We start from the raw sequence: 15,627 nt of genomic DNA, 5'->3' as shown, positions 1-15,627 counted from the left end.
CTTCTTCGGTTATCAATAGAGGATTTAAAGACAACTTGCGCTACCCAGACGACAATAGTGGAATCGCATAATCAGTGTAATAACACTGGAAGCAGTGCAGCAAAGAGAGACAATGAAATGAATTTAGGAATATAGCTCATCGGTATTTATTGTAAACTTAGGTTATTGCTTCTGATAGTCCTAGGAACATTCGTATGAATTACAAAAACAGAATGAACACTTTTTTGTTGTAAATGGTGTGTGGTTGAATACGGGTGGATACATTTGTCTTGGATATAGACAAGCAAAGGATCAGAGCCAACTTCTGGTGGCTTCTAGGTGCACTGTTTGGACTGACAGTTGCAGCCGGTGACAGATAGGACAGTGTGGTGGCTGTGGGTTCCGTTGGCACACAGGACGGGAACGCTGACGGGCTCTGTCTCCGTGGCGACACAACACACGCACTCTTGCTCCACCGCAGCCCTCTGGAGGGAGTACATGGACTTACTGCGACATTTACCCTGAGAGACAGATGGTGAAACGGTTAGTTTTGGGTCTACTAGTGATTTCTGCTGGATCATCAAATGAATGTGCCCCTTTACCTCACAGTAGTACAACTCAATCTGCTTCTCTGATTGGCAGTCGTCTACTTTGACATAGTTGAGTGTTCCCGCCGTCCTCCGGCATTCTGACTCTGCACCTTCTCACCGAAACGTGTATACCTTTTTAAGAACAGACTTAAAAACAAACGACAACTAGTCGTTGCCCTACTTACACGTCTCACAGCATGTTGTTCCAATCTTGCTCACAGTCCCCTGAGAATAAACAGAATCATTCCGTCAGTGAAAACAGTGGTGAAGTTTGAGCGTGAATACGTATGGATTGCTCTGGCACCCCTTGTTCGAGGCACAATCGGCGGTTGAAAGGCAGGCAGGTGGTCGTTTGGATTCGAAGGGCCAGGTCTCCTTTGCTGTTGACACCGCAAGCGTACTGGGTGCAGCCATCTTCCTTTGTGGTGTTCACCTGGAAATACAGGATACCTTAAAATAGGATAGTACATTTGTGACATTATTATTTTTAGAGCAAAACTTAATCATAGAAGCAAATGTTATCAAGAATAAAAGCAATTACTGTAGCCTGGAGAAATGAAGATAGAGTGCGTGCATACCAGAAGACTCATTTGCTTCCCATCGGGCATTTGTAAAAAGCATGTTGAGGCGACACAACGTCCGCAGCAGGCGCCCTCCACTTTCTGCTCCGTGTATCCCTGCGGTGACCAACACATGTTCATTTCCACACAAACACATACCAACATAGCTACCCAGCCTACACTGTACAAATGCAAGACATAGGAAATATGTACCATGGGACAAGGAGTACAGGTGGTTGTCCTGCAGGAGAGCCTGTGTTCCTTGATGAAACCGCCCTCCACGAGGCATTCGCATTGTGTGCACAAGTCAGCCATGAACATTTCCCCTGCCTACACATTCAAACAATAACAAAAATATCACACTAATCAGTATACAAATAAACACGTGTTGTTCCCCTTAACATTATAAAACACATCAAACTGAACCTATTAACCATTAAAAAAATAAAAAAATAGAATCCTTACTCCTATGAGCGTGTGATTAAGGACACAGACATCCAAAGGAGCTGCAAAGGAGAAATAGATCATAGTCAACATGAGTGCGCCCTCTGCTGGAAAACCACTGCAACTGCATTTCCGTAGACCCCGATGTTTGACTTCCACAATTTTGTCGCGTGTGATATTTACCACAACGGCAGCTGGGACAACAGTCCTGCGTATCGCAGCGTAATTCGGATCCCAGCGGGCAGGACGGTGTGTCCATGGCGGTGCAGCTGATGTTGGCGGAAGAGATGAACACCTCGTCGTTCACCCTCACGCACTTGAACATGACACATTTGTCACGAGGAGACTGCCATTGCTCCCCAACCTATAAACACACAGTGAACAAATTTAATTCGAAAGAATTGGCGCCAGAATTTTTCGGTGCGGTTATGAACCTGTCTAAGCGTTCCTCCGATCAGAGCGTCCCCTCGCAATTCTCCGTTGGACTCCACACAACTAGTTGCTCTGCACTTCCCGCAGCATTCTCCACTGGACTGTGTGTATGTAGAACCCTGTCATGTGCGGTACAAACAGAATATCAGCCATGATTCTTTCTATCGATATCAATAAACAGGCAGATTTATAAATTCCACAAGAAAATGACTTTTTTTTTGTCTCACCAGCGGGCAGTTCCATTGGCACACCGGCGTGGAGCACTGAGCGATGTGAAGTGACGTGTCCTTGTCCTGGAGTTGGCTGCAGCTGCATTTCTTACATCCCTCATCCCACTTGCTGCCTACCGGATGGACCACGTCACCCACAACACATACCTGTTGGATAAGCGTTTTGGTATTATCGTCGCCAGGCAGAGTCCAGATGAAACACTTACTTTGTCTGGCAGGCAGTTTATCTCGGTGCAACCGCAGTCATCCGTCTTGGAGGCCGTGATGAAGCCGGGCGGGCAAGTGCGGGTGACGTTCTGGCAGTTACACGAGCACTCGAACGCATCGCAGCATTTTGTTTTTTTGACTGTCAGCCGGCGATGGGCGCCGCATGAAATGGGACTGACAGCGCAATTCTCTTTCTTGCAAACTGGGCGGTCAGAAAAAGAGCCACGTCAAAATCAAAGAGTTGACGGGTACATGATCGCTTCTGTGTGATCACCTACCGCACTCGTGTATGGCTTGACATTCTCCTGGGTTTTTTAGAATTAACACCTCACCATCCTCACAGCGGGGAGCCTCGGGAACATCACAGCTCGACAGATCACACGCTGAAAAGTCACATGAGGGAGAACATGAGCTACATGGACTCTTTTTTTTAAAATGTGGATTTAAAAAAAATATATATATATCAAAATACCACAAGGATGAAGAATTACAGCACCATTTTTGCTAGCCTTGCTAAACTCAACTTATTAAGAGTGGGTTGTGCTGTCTCATGCAAATTATTTGCACGTACCGCATTCGTACTCTGGGCAGCACTTGGATTCGCTCTTCAGCTTCAGCACCTCACAGGCTCCGCACACCGGTGCTACACACACAACACAAAACATTCAGTTATACTGAGTGGCTATGTTAAGACACAAAAAAGTTCAACAGAGCGTACTCGCCTTTTAGGTCGTTGCACGGCCGAGCGGTGCAGGTGACGTTTTGTCGGTCCAAACACGAGCAAATCAAACACGGGTTGTCATCCGGTACCCAAGTCTGCAGATACTGCGCACACACAACACACACGTTGCTTTCCGTTTTGTAGCACCTTACTATTCTGTTCATGACTCGAACCTGATACGCCCGTCCACGATGATCCACGCACTGTTTGCACTTCTCTGGTGACACACACGTTCCCCGATGCAAAACGGTCCCGCTCGGACAGAAACAGCCCTCGGTGGGTGTGTCTGTGCATGAGGACTCGGTACCCACGGCAACCGACCAGTCCCCTCGCAACGGTGGTGGGCTGTTACAGTCTTCCACGCAGCCCGTGCGGCACGCACTGTACTTCATGGTGGGGGGGCACTCGAAGGCTGTTAGAGACATGTTGATGTTCAAAAGAAAAGTGATGGAAGAACTTCCGAGACCAGGTATCAGACTTACGGCAGATATGGGGACTCCTCCAATCGATACACACACCCCTCTGTCTACACAAGAGCGCGTATGCCGAAATGAGCTCGCACACGTCCGACTCCTGACACGCCTGCTCCTCGCATTTGGTGAGGAACATCAGAACGGGGATGTGCGCGTGACAGGCCTCAAAGACTTGCGAACGCAGGGCCTGGCATCCCATGGCCGCCCCGGAGGAGCACACCACCTTGCGCTTGGGCACGCACACGCCCGTGTCACCGGCCGCCGTCCAGTCGGAGATGAAGGTCATCTGGTTGGAGGTGGGGCTGCCGTTACGCAAGGAGAGAACGTTGGCGGATTCTTCTCCGCAAGCCCCTGGGGAGGAACAGGATAAGTTCCATTATTCCTCATAATTCATATTCAAAAATTCAATCCATAATTACCGCAGAGTCCGGCAGTGTGGCCATTGATGCTGGAATTATACAGTGTGATGGTGAACTCGTTGCTCCGGGGCGTGAACGTCAAAACGTAGCCGTGGTCAGACTTGAGCTGCAACATCACACCGCCGAATCGCACCAGCTCCAGACCCTCATGCCTCCACGGAAGGGAAATCTCCTCTCTTCCAATTAATGCCTGCACAGATTGAGGAAATATTTTTAAGCAAGGGGTGACTTTGTAAACAATCATATGAGAAAGTCCACTTACAGTCATATCATCCTTCAGTAGAAGTTTTTGCGGCCCGTGGGTCACCTCGATGGCTTTCATGCAGACGTGGTTGAACTGTGTCGAGTCCTGACAAGGGCCGTTGTGGAGCTTGACCTCCGAACCTTCGCTGACAGCGAGGAGGGTGTAGGAGCACAGGCCCTCTGCGTCCAGCCTGAGTGGCAAGCTGTCAAATCGCACCACGTGATTGGTGGAGCTGCCCATGCAAATGCCTGTCAACGCATAAAAACAAAGGCAGGCAGGTCAACTACTCCTTTTTCACTGTAAGAATCCGATTTTTTTTAATGGGCAGGTTAAGTTGGCCATTATCAGGTGTTGATGTTGAAATGATTCATATCCAAAATATCTGATTATGTGCATTTTTATAATCTGAAATTGTGCCAATCTGTGTCATTTGAACCATGTGACTCCGGCCTTATTGTTGTCCATACATGGGCATTCCCAATGGCAGTTGCAGGCCTCTTGGACTTTAACAGGCAGCATGTTGTTCCTGCACGCCGGCGCCTCCAGTCTATCGCAGCTGACTTTGTGGTTCTGCACGGTTACGGCTCCGCTGGGATGGCAAAGCACCGAATGGCAGCCGTCCTCGAGTAGCCATGACTCTCCGGGCTGTGGCGCAAGAGTTGCAAAAAAATCAAATCTATCATAGCACAATGCAATGATTTTTCTGGATGTGTTGATGTTGCGTGACTCACTTTTCTCTCTGCGCCGCTGTCATCAACGCAAACTCCCGGCGGACCAGCTGAGAGCCAAAGCAAATCACAGCCAACAACTACCGTCATAATCAGCGATAGTATCAAAAGGACAACAACGCTGCCCCGTTTTGAGTTATTTTCAGCTGTGTCCAAGTGTATGCGAGGACAGGCACCTCGGCAGATTCTTTCTGCGTAACCCCGGTCCAAAGTCAGCAGCATCCGTAACTGATCCATACTCTTTAAGTGCAAGATGTTGTCTTGTTTGCGGCCGACAGTGACCAGCTCGTTCTGCTCGTAATCCGGACCCACGCCGATGGGGAACACGGACACACCTGAAGGACAAGTGATGAATGAGACGACCACATAAATGATTGAAAAATTAGACTGCAGAGTCACAGGGAGTCTTTTTTACCTGCGGCCAGTGCCTCATTGGCCGCTTCTTGGACCTGATCGGTTGACTTGTCGGTCACGATCATCACCACAGCCTTGGCCACGCCGACTCGTCCTCCTTTAATGGCCTCTTGGACAGCGTACCGCAGTGCCGAGCCTGAACCGGAGACACGGCGGTGAGTTCGATGACGTTTGCGTTTCACCTGTTTTGGTATCGTCTACCGAGTGCTGGGGACGCTGTTTTCCTTCCGGGAATGTTGTCCACCATGTCGAGAAGACGGGACTTGATCTGTTGCCTGCTCAAGGTGAACTCCGTGGTGAGGGTGTCGCCGTACTGAATCACGCTCACCTGAGTGCCAATCGGACCTACGTGCAGATGAAATGGGAAGATGTTAAAAGGACAGGTTTCTTCTCACTTGCGACCCAAATGAGGATAAGCGCTCCAGAAAAATCTCAACCTACCCACATCCACCGTGTTGATGAAGGCTTTCACAAAAGTCTTCATGTCTTCAAACTGTTCTCCGGACTTCAGCAGGAAAAGCACGTCCACGGGTGTCTTGCAGGGCACTGACACATTGAATATTTTTTTTCTTTTTTTAATATGTCGACACTAGTTCATTATACATGCAAAGAGGTGGCGTGCTGTTTCTACCTGTGGGCGGGAGGCTGACGAGCGTTGGGTGGACCTCAGGTACCAGTGTGGGGAAGCGTGGCGTGACTGTGGTGCGTGTGATGTTCACAACACGGTGGACCAGTTTTTTGAGTTGCGTGTAGTCCTCCACCATCATGGGAGGCCGCGGCCAGCTGAAAGGGAACAAGTCCACCTCCCGTACCTTGGAGCCGACTCCGATGGGATACACGTGTGTCTCGGTGCTGGTGATCGGTGGGCGCGTCACCGTGTCTGTGGGCGGGTTTTCCGTCACCAGGAAGACCAGCTGCGGTGGGGCGGGACCGCGTGGAGGCGGGACGGGCGGGGCGTCGTTCAAGACTGTTGCCATGGCGGCGCCGGTGTTTGTCTTGCTTCCGCCCCGCCAACGAATCTCCCTGAGACGCTGTAGCAGCAGCATCCTCTGGTATCTCAGATCCCAGCGGCGGATCTCCACGGTCACTGTGACTGAGTATTGGATCACCGTGATGCGGATGAACTCCTCGTTCTCAGACATCTGCGTTATAACGTTCTCCAGGAATAGGAGGGATTGATTAAAGTTGGCCTTGCTGACTGAATCGGAGCCTTCGATGATGAACGTCACTTCCTTGCTCGGTGGTCGAGAAGAGGGCGCTGTGGTGGTTTTTGGAGACAGGATGGAAGGGACGGTCGAAGTGGTGGTGAGGTGTTTGGTAGGGATGGGTCGAGGAGAGCGAGTAGTGGTGGTCGTGCTGGGTTTTGGCTCCAACCCCAAAGTGCAAAGATAATCGGTCAATTCTAAAAGGCGATCGGGCAGCTCGGCAGTGCTACTCAGCACGTAGGCCCTGTTCGCTGGGATAGCCTTTGTGATGTCGTTAATCTGCGCCATGCTCACGCCGGGACCGAGGGCCACGGTCAGCGTGGTGATGCTCTTTCTGCGGAGCAGGTTGATGAATGGCCGCATGGGCTGAGGATTGGTGCTGGCCGTCAGGATGATGGCCACGCGGCCGGCGTGCTCTCGTTTGTTCTTGTCGTAGATGTTGTAAGAAAGATATTTAATGGCCTCGTCCAAGAAGGCGACGTCACCTCCGGCGTAGTGCAGTTCGTGCACGGTCTTCTTAAACAGCCACTTCTGAACCTACTCACGATGAAAAGTTCAAAGGAAGGAATGCTTTAATGCCACAATATTTTGTTTTGGTTTTTGCTGCTGCTGGAACCAAGAATGAAAATACAATCCCATGGCTCGACCTACCTGTAAATCAGACGTTTTGACTCTAGAGTGGTAAAGCAGCACGGCAGCTCGAGAGTGAGCCGAGCCCAAGCGGAAGGGCTCCACCACTCCCAGTATAAATTCTTTCGTGGTCTGAAACTCGGTTTCGCTCAGTGCGGTGGAGCCGTCCAGCAGGAAAACCAGATCCATGGCGCGGTCGCACGTCCCCTCGGGCATCATGGTGGTCATTGGGATGGTCGTAAACATGGCGGAGGGAAGGGTTGGTGCGACGGTGCTCAAAGTGCAAGCCTCGCAGGTTAGCGTGTTGTTTTCGCAGTGACTTGGGGACAAAAATAAAGAATGAATTGAGAATTGAGTTCTTTATTTTTTTATCCAAATGAAAACCTATTCGGCACTTACCATATTTTGCAGTGGGAGGGATCATGGCGGCCGATGATGACTTTGTTGCCGTGGGAGATTCTCTGACCCTCATGGACGCAAACTTGACACTGAGTGGGCTCAACACACTTCATGGCCACCTCATCCAACAACTGGCCTGAGAACAAGGTGAAGAGCGAGAAACAAGTTAAAATAGTCTCGAGAGGCTCAGTAGAAGGTCTCTGACAATGTTTCATCAAATTCAGGCACCTGGAGGGCAGTTTGCATGACATCCTTCCACACATGTGAGGGCGCATTGGAGAGGATCGGGGTGCTGGCAGGTGACGGGACAGGCGGGGCCGCAAGCGTTGTACCTCCACTGGCATAACTCCTCTCCTGTCGCCGGGTTCTTCGGGTTCAACCCCTCACAGCTCATCGCTATAAAGAAAACTTGCGTTGTCATTTCAGGCTGAAAGAACTCGGCGACCGCCACGATGTTCGTCACGCTCACGGCAAAGCTCATTGGATCTCCAGTTGACGGGTACGCCCTTCTGCGAACAAGCTTGAGCGTAGGCTGCAATGACGTCGCAAAAACAAGCGCATTCGCCCACGGACGGACAAGTGCACGCCGCCTCGGCGCACATCTTTACGTATGGTTCGGGATCCACCTAAAGAAATGCATAAAGGGAAGAAACATAATTAAGCCTGTCCTACTCAACGTACAAAGAGTAGATACACAAAAAACTTTTTTTTTTTCAATTTTATCTTAGATCACCTGACTGTTGCACTCTTTAAAAACGGAGCCGGTGAGCACGCGGCATGACTGCTCAACTGTTACCAGTCTGACGATGTTGTCGGCGCATGGAGCAGGTACCTGGAAACGAAAAATATCATGTACCATTCTTATGTCATAAATATCTATAGAAGCCCCTGACTTAACTTAATATAGTTTTTTTCTTCTCCAAACCACATGACTCATATACATTACCTGTGTAACATCAGCACAGCTGGGCGCAACCTTCCAAGAATTCCCAAAGTGCAAAGAATCCAGCTCCAGCTGATTGTTACTGCTGACTAGGTCATTATTCACGTTCCCGTCAAAGTTACCGCACAGACCACACACCCGGTTCTACAAAATAAAAATGACAGAGTCAAAAAATATAGAATCAAAATGGCGCTCCACCCAAAAAAAAAAAATGTAAATAGATTTGTACCCTGTATTCTGCTGATATGTGGACCAGGAGGTGGGTTGCCTTGTCCCAGCTAAGAGAAATATGTTTGCCCAGCAGGAGGGTGTAGAATTGACCCGACCGGATGATCTCCACCTGCGCGCTCTGTGGTACTGGGGTCTTCATCCGAACCTGAGTAAAGACCAAAACATGTCAATGAAATCAAAACCTAAAAATGCACGTTAACTCTTCATAAGTTTGTTTATTAATTTTATTTCATATGAACCTATTCTAAACTATTGGCAGAAGAGCTTTGGCGGGCTGTGTGCTCTTTCTGTAATACCAGAGGATGCCACAAAGTGGCGTTTAGACTTTATTGTTATTATTTTAGATTTTATTATTTTTAAAACATTTTCATTCCAAAATAAAGAAAAAAATCAAGACTACCTCGCCATTCTGCATCACAATCAATCCTCCTTGGTAGTAGACCGACACAGACTTGGCACAGCGATGTCCCACAATGCCACAGGCTTCATTCTCCACAAGCACTCTGAAGGTACCCTCATCTCCATTACAATTGTCCTATGTGAAATGAAAGTAAAAAAAATATTTATAAAAACACTTATGACACGCAGTTATTTCTTTGTCTTACCTGGACCAGGACATACTGACAGAGACCGGGAAAGGAGTACTTAAGGCCATCAAAGGTGATGTAATGGGCCTCCCCGACGGTTCGGCACACGCCGTCACAAAACTTCTTGGTGCAGCGCCATATCCTCTTCTCGCATACGCTGTCATATAAAAAAAGGTCATGCAATCACCAAGATGACCAAAAAAAATAAAAAGGCTACTTACCAGGTGTTGCAGTCCACCGGTATGCTTTGTCCCGACGCATAAGGCTTGTTGTTATGGTAACAAGGACACTCCTCTGGCACAATACAGCCTCCATGGTGGCGTACCTAAAATATCAAATAAATGCTCAGCTCCACAAGGCATAACTTCAACTTTCTGCCCCCCCACAGCTTCATTTCTAAAATACAATGATAAGAATATCAATTGCATGCATGAAGCTCCCACTACCTACTGTGCCGGGCGGACAGAGGCAGCCGGGGATACAAGCGAGTGAGACACAGGGGAGGTTTGCATTCCGGCAGTTTCTGGCGCATTCCAGGCCTTTTCCACCTGCGCCACACTTTGCGTGGACTAGTGGAGGCTGACATGTTGTAGAGCGCCTCTCTGAAAGTACCAACATGTCTTTAATTGTCGCTTTGTTTCTTCATTGAGAAACAATTTTTTTTTCTATATGGTCTCTATATTGTTGACTAACATTTATCACAGGTGGCCTTTCACCCAAACTATCATTATTATAAAGTATGTGTTGAATTTCACCTCTGGAGGGTGTCAGGTCGTCGTCGTCGTAGAAGAGATCAGACAACAAAGTGCTTCTTTCTGCAGAGCTGCAGCGCATGGATCCATTCTCGCAGTAACTGTAAATATAAAACACTCCGTTAAAAAGAAATGAGTCCCAAGAGTGTATTTTTACGCTACGCCAACAGACCAAATGCTGTTGTGATCGGCGTAGACGTCATTGGGCTGGTACAGCTGTCCGTCATGCAGGCACGTGCACTGGTCCGCCGTCACACACTCTCCGGAGTCGCTCAGGTACTTTCCAGCTGGGCAAAAACAACCCTCCTCGCACACTCTCTCCCCTCCGCATCCACCCTCTGCTCCGGATAAGGAGCGGCAAGTGCGGTCGCACACGCTGCCGCAAGCTTCGTACACTCGGCCGCTGGTGCACTCCATCTCTGAGGATTGAAATCAATCAAATGTGTGGCGTCAACCCATGAAACTCAATTTTTTTTAGGTAAATATAAACGAGAGTTTTTACGGCAGAGGGAGGGAGAACGCCAATGGAGCAGCACCCCTTTGGCAGAGCAGGCAGCCGCATAGGAGGCCAAGGCGGAGCAGAGGCACTGGTCGCCGTCCACACATGAGCAAACGTCATAACGACAGAACTTCTGGAAAGGAGCTGGATTAACCAGGAAGTGGCACGGGCTGAAGACATCTGACATCAGCATTGAGCAGCCTTCTTCTGCAAAACGAACTGAAGAAAACAAAAATAGGCAGGTTGGAGATTAGCTTTGCAAATCACCACCTATCTGTTTATTTCTGTCATGTCGATCCTAAACGAGTCACTGCAAAATGTATTTGTGACTTTTCTGTAGATTTTGTACTCTTTCTGTAATGCGCTATGACGCCACAAGGTGGCGCCAAAGCCCTGGCCTATAGCAATATAGCTATATATGACCTTTGCATGTTGGAGAGGAGCTAAATTTAGCCTGGGTTGTAAGGTGGAGTTCTTCACCACGTTTATATTTAGAGTTTATTGATAAACGTAGCAGGTCTTATTGGATTCGCTGCAGCGTTGACGGGTGTGTTGCTGAGTCACCATCTGCATTTGTGTGTGTGTGTGTGTGTGTTCACCTCTTTTGGGGTTGACAGCACAGGGATCTGTCGCAACTTTGTGGGCTGACTTGCAGTCGCTGTTGATTCTCCATGACTGACCAAACGCTAGCGGGCCCGCCTCAACCAGGCCGGATGTGGACAAGAAATCATCGCCTTGGTTACCGTTGTAGTTCCCGCACAAACCGCAAGTCTGTCCCGCCCAGCGTGGGCCCAGCTGCAAAAAAAAAGGCGGGTAATATTTTAAAACTGCCTCGCTTCTTTTACAAATGAACCAAGACTGAATGTACCTTTAAGAGCACTCGGCCCCTCCCATCCCAGTCAAGACGCAGATTATCTCCATACTTGAGGAGCACGGATGACTGGACAGATCTCTGGATGTGCAAGTGACCTGGAAATTGAAAAGCGGTGATGATTAAGGAATGTCCATTTTGTTATATTTTCCTAATGAGATATAAGGATTTAGTCAGCAGACTTTTGAATGCTTAAACCTTGACATAGGTCTGCATTCCCCGCATTCTTGAATCCCCCCATATCCACTCTTGCATGTCACTCTCTTTGAGTGACAAAAGGCAGCTGCTCCCCGTAAAAATGCCGTACCGTGATGCATTGGGGTTTGGATGTCCATGCCGTTGACAGAAACCATTCCTCCGTGCTTCAGCTTTACTGTCATGTCCTCCAGGGAAGGCAGAGTGAGAGTCACAGAACGCGTACACACAGCCTCCTGATCATCTGCGCACTGAAAGACAGTTTGGTAATAAGCTGTCAGACATGCACACAAAGAGTGACAGAAGGAAAATGCAAAGTTATTATCCTGCCATAAAAGGTTTGTGAGTTCTTATGTGAGCCATGGTGTTTAGAAAGTGATCCAGATCGGCTTCTTTCCAACCTGCACATTCTCAATAATGACAGAGAAGTCTTGCTCGGCACAGTCTCCGGCCAGCAAGTAGTGACACGGGCCGGTGAAGGTGAAGAATTTGTTGTCGAAGGTCTTGAAGTGGGACTGACCCACCACCAGACATTCACCTGGAGAGCAGAAGAACAATTGTGAACTGTGTCACTTGAATCATGTAGTGTAAATGCCATTCACGTCACTCACCTGGGCAACCTTCGTTGGTGCATTCCCACGACCCGTGTCGACACACGCTGTGAAAAAAAACCCACGCTAAGTTGACGTTCTGAAAATACGTCCATCCACTCACCAGGTGTTGCAGTCTTGAGAGATGGTGGAACCCGGAGGGAATTGTCGCCCCATGTGGACGCAGGAACACTGAGACACCTCCACGCAGCGGTTTCCATCCAACACTTTACCCGCTGAAAATTACACACACAAATTAACACACACAAAGGAAAGCTTGAAGGGGTGGAAAGTCAGTAGTTAGTTACCAGGGCACGTGCATCCATCCACACAGTCCTCCTTGCAGATCTCCTGGATGTTGAGACTATGGCAGGTGGTGGAGCAGGACTTGGTGCATTCGCTGTAGTGCATTCCGATGGGACATTTGGGGACTGTACACACACACATGTACGCACTTGCGAATTACAGTGTCAGTCTTTCTGCCGCACTTTTGATTATTTTTTTTTTCCTTACTTACAGCATTCGCTCTCCTGCTGCCACCCCCGTAAAAGCATCCCATGGGCGTGACACGTGCGGGCGTACTCGAGAAGGACCGGACAGTAGCAGTCTTCGGTGTCTCCCCGGCCGCAGTGGCACGCCTCCTCCTGGCACAGGGACAAGAAGGCCTCGGGCGGTACCAAGTGAGCGCAGTGCAGGAAGACGGCTGATGTTTGCAACACGCTGCAACTGGACAGAATCTAGGAAAAGACGTTTTATACCTCATCAGTACATAACGAAAAAGCATTACGTTTATTCTACATGGAAAGTCTGTGTGTGGCTGACCTCCGAAGTGTCTTTGGAGCTGTTGCAGGACAGACTGGGAGTCGAAACCCGTCTGCAGACTTGACCTGCCCCCTTTACCGCCCACGAATTGGCAAAGTCGTAGCTATCCGCTGTGAGGAATCCTGAAATGACGCACAGTGCATAGACGTCAACAAGCTTCCTCATTAATCTCATGCTGCTCTTTTTGCTTTGTTGATATTTTTCCTTATCTTTTCCTGTATGGAATAGCTTCTCTTCCTGTTTCTGAGCACCGGGTGATTCGAAGCGTTTCCGAAATTCTCAGGAACGTGCAGCTTTGGTGGCCTCGATGGAATGCGTGCGTACCTTCTTGAGCGGTGTATTCATCAGCCACCGCCGCGTTGAAGTTACCACAGAGGCCGCAGGTGTGGTTGGCGTGATGTTTGGTGAGCGTCAAGGCCACGTTGGTCGCGGTATCGATGGTCAACGTGAAGCCAAACTCCTCGCTCCACAGTTTGTAGAACCCCAGCTCCTGGCCAGCAAACACCGAGTGCGAGGCGTACGGCAGAGAAAGTCTGCAAAACAAAAATATATGACATTTTGATTTCAAACCAAATTTTTCTTCCCTATGTTTAGCTTTACCTGGTTTCTCCCTGTGATAATCTCCCGTCGACCGACAGATGCAACTCAAAGACATCCCCGAGGAAGAGCGTGACTCCGGTTCTTTTGCCGCCAACAAAATCACCTGCCGGTAAATCACAGCGCGCGTCGTTTTACTTTTGCAAAATGAAGCACAATTAGGTAAACATGTAGCTACGGAGATTACTATCCATCAATGTTGGAGAGCATTTTTGACGGGCTCACCCACCCAGCAGCGTGAAGGAGCGACGTTTGCAGTCCCCAGCCAGCAGGTAGCTGCAGTCTCCGGGAAATTGGTACAAAACCCCGTCGAAGGTGTGAACGTGGTGCCGTCCAAAGAGGCTGCATCGCCCCGACATACCTGCCACGCATGCTGCACAACCACATTCACAAAAACCTCGTCATGTTTCAAATGGCAAAAAATGAAGCCTTTTTTTTTGGGCTAGTTTGTAGCCTTGTGGGTGAGATGGAATCGAGTCCAGCTGACTTTGGACATGAAGTGGGAGCACATTCACATTAATGGCCAATTTAAAACCAAAAATTCCACCCACCTGTCAGATGAAGCAGAAGCCAAATTGCTCTCAGACACCTGCCGGCGCACAACTGAAACACAAACACATGCTTCATCCCATGATCCTCTTAAAATGACTCCCTGAATGAAACAAGAGGACCGTACCTCCATAGCTCAACAATCGACTAATCCACAAATCTTGCGACAACAAAAGAATGCTCGTACAATCCCCGAAAATCCGGCACTGGGAACTCTACATAGTGTGTCACATAACAAGCTCAAGTGAAAATGGGGTCAAAAATGTAAAAAGCCTCACTCAAAAGTTCTTCATTTATATTGAGGAGATCCCTCCCCACTTTGTTATTCTGCCCTTAACTTCCCCTCCTCCCAACATCAGGTTATGTCAAGAAGGCCAGAATATCAGTCGGTACGTGTAGAGCGACATCATCAGACCGCCACGGTGAGACAATACCAGGATATGCCCACTGATGGTCTGGCTGAGTGATTACCCTGCTGGTACAAACCTGTGTCAGGGCCAACCCAAACAATTGTGCTACGAAACAAACTGTCTGGGAAGATACTGAGGCCACAGGAGCAAAGGTATGACTAACTCATGCCAAACATTGCATAAAACAATGGAAAAGAGTTCTTTGGAAATGTTGAAAAGAAAATCACAGATCAGATGGGTAAACGATTAACAGGGATGAAAAACATTTCCTTGTAATCCCAACATCGCTGCAGAATTTCTTGATTGATTGAAATGCAGTTTACGAAAAGAAATATTTCACTTGGAGAACAATGAAAAGACAATATTAAAATGCTGATTGCCTGAAAGGAAATCATTTTGCTTAGCTGCATAATTTCTTGACTGATTGAAATGCAATTTACGAAAAGAAATATTTCACTCAGAGAACAATGAAAAGAGAATATTAAAATGCCGATTGCCTGAAAGGACATCATTTTGCTTTGCCAAATGTCAAAACTCTTGATGAGAAATTAACCAATAAATTACTCTTTATTTTGCTGCCAAATCATTTTGTTTCACCTCCATTGTGGCTACAAATGAATTAGGGGGTTCACTTTGGACACCAAGGGCAAAGGGGCATGAGCTCAAGGCAGTCCCACAAGACAGCGACCTTGCGGAGCGCTTCTGACCATGACGTCATCACATTGTGCCAACAATTTAAATCAGGAACGAATCTTACGTCATCGCGCTGTGGATCGCTCTGGATGCTTTGAATGGTGACGCAATGCATTGACAAGCACACAAAAACTTATAATTTAGTATTTAGTGCAGTACTATCGAAATATTATTTTATTTGTCTTGCTTTTTTTTTTTTGCAGCCGAGGGGGG

General features: G+C 48.3%; 1 protein-coding gene across 1 annotated transcript; it reads right to left on the bottom strand.

Annotated features, from left to right (window-relative positions):
* Nucleotides 1–122: 122 nt before the first annotated feature.
* vwf (von Willebrand factor) lies at nucleotides 123–14,665 on the bottom strand. The gene is made up of 53 exons (XM_061284007.1): nucleotides 14,439–14,665; nucleotides 14,314–14,365; nucleotides 13,992–14,135; nucleotides 13,766–13,868; nucleotides 13,490–13,698; nucleotides 13,166–13,287; nucleotides 12,861–13,080; nucleotides 12,652–12,774; nucleotides 12,468–12,579; nucleotides 12,365–12,411; nucleotides 12,155–12,291; nucleotides 11,866–12,004; nucleotides 11,556–11,656; nucleotides 11,287–11,482; nucleotides 10,691–10,906; nucleotides 10,361–10,607; nucleotides 10,192–10,289; nucleotides 9,887–10,038; nucleotides 9,658–9,761; nucleotides 9,455–9,593; nucleotides 9,250–9,384; nucleotides 8,848–8,994; nucleotides 8,622–8,762; nucleotides 8,409–8,507; nucleotides 8,145–8,301; nucleotides 7,904–8,071; nucleotides 7,676–7,811; nucleotides 7,298–7,595; nucleotides 6,073–7,183; nucleotides 5,883–5,987; nucleotides 5,643–5,786; nucleotides 5,443–5,577; nucleotides 5,204–5,362; nucleotides 5,031–5,077; nucleotides 4,767–4,944; nucleotides 4,318–4,547; nucleotides 4,056–4,245; nucleotides 3,646–3,987; nucleotides 3,337–3,575; nucleotides 3,165–3,267; nucleotides 3,014–3,085; nucleotides 2,721–2,825; nucleotides 2,442–2,644; nucleotides 2,233–2,382; nucleotides 2,008–2,124; nucleotides 1,757–1,937; nucleotides 1,595–1,635; nucleotides 1,343–1,459; nucleotides 1,148–1,246; nucleotides 874–1,002; nucleotides 755–794; nucleotides 582–679; nucleotides 123–500 (listed from the first exon to the last, which is right to left on the bottom strand). The coding sequence occupies exons 1-53, from the start codon at nucleotides 14,442–14,444 to the stop codon at nucleotides 315–317; spliced, it is 8,469 nt and encodes a 2,822-aa protein (XP_061139991.1). The 5' UTR covers nucleotides 14,445–14,665; the 3' UTR covers nucleotides 123–314.
* Nucleotides 14,666–15,627: the final 962 nt, after the last annotated feature.

This window comes from Syngnathus typhle, linkage group LG7, assembly GCF_033458585.1.
Source record: "Syngnathus typhle isolate RoL2023-S1 ecotype Sweden linkage group LG7, RoL_Styp_1.0, whole genome shotgun sequence".
In the NCBI taxonomy this organism is placed as follows: domain Eukaryota; kingdom Metazoa; phylum Chordata; class Actinopteri; order Syngnathiformes; family Syngnathidae; genus Syngnathus; species Syngnathus typhle.
Note: the sequence above shows the minus strand (reverse complement) of the source record. Positions and strands in the feature narration are given on the sequence as shown.

Bases quoted from the DNA above. Each gene is read 5' to 3' on its own strand.
- vwf (XM_061284007.1), bottom strand. The intron at 7,812-7,903 runs GTGCCTGAATTT...CCTTGTTCTCAG, and splicing joins TCATGCAAACTGCCCTCCAG to GCCAGTTGTTGGATGAGGTG. The intron at 1,247-1,342 runs GTACATATTTCC...TGGTCACCGCAG, and splicing joins CCTGTACTCCTTGTCCCATG to GGATACACGGAGCAGAAAGT.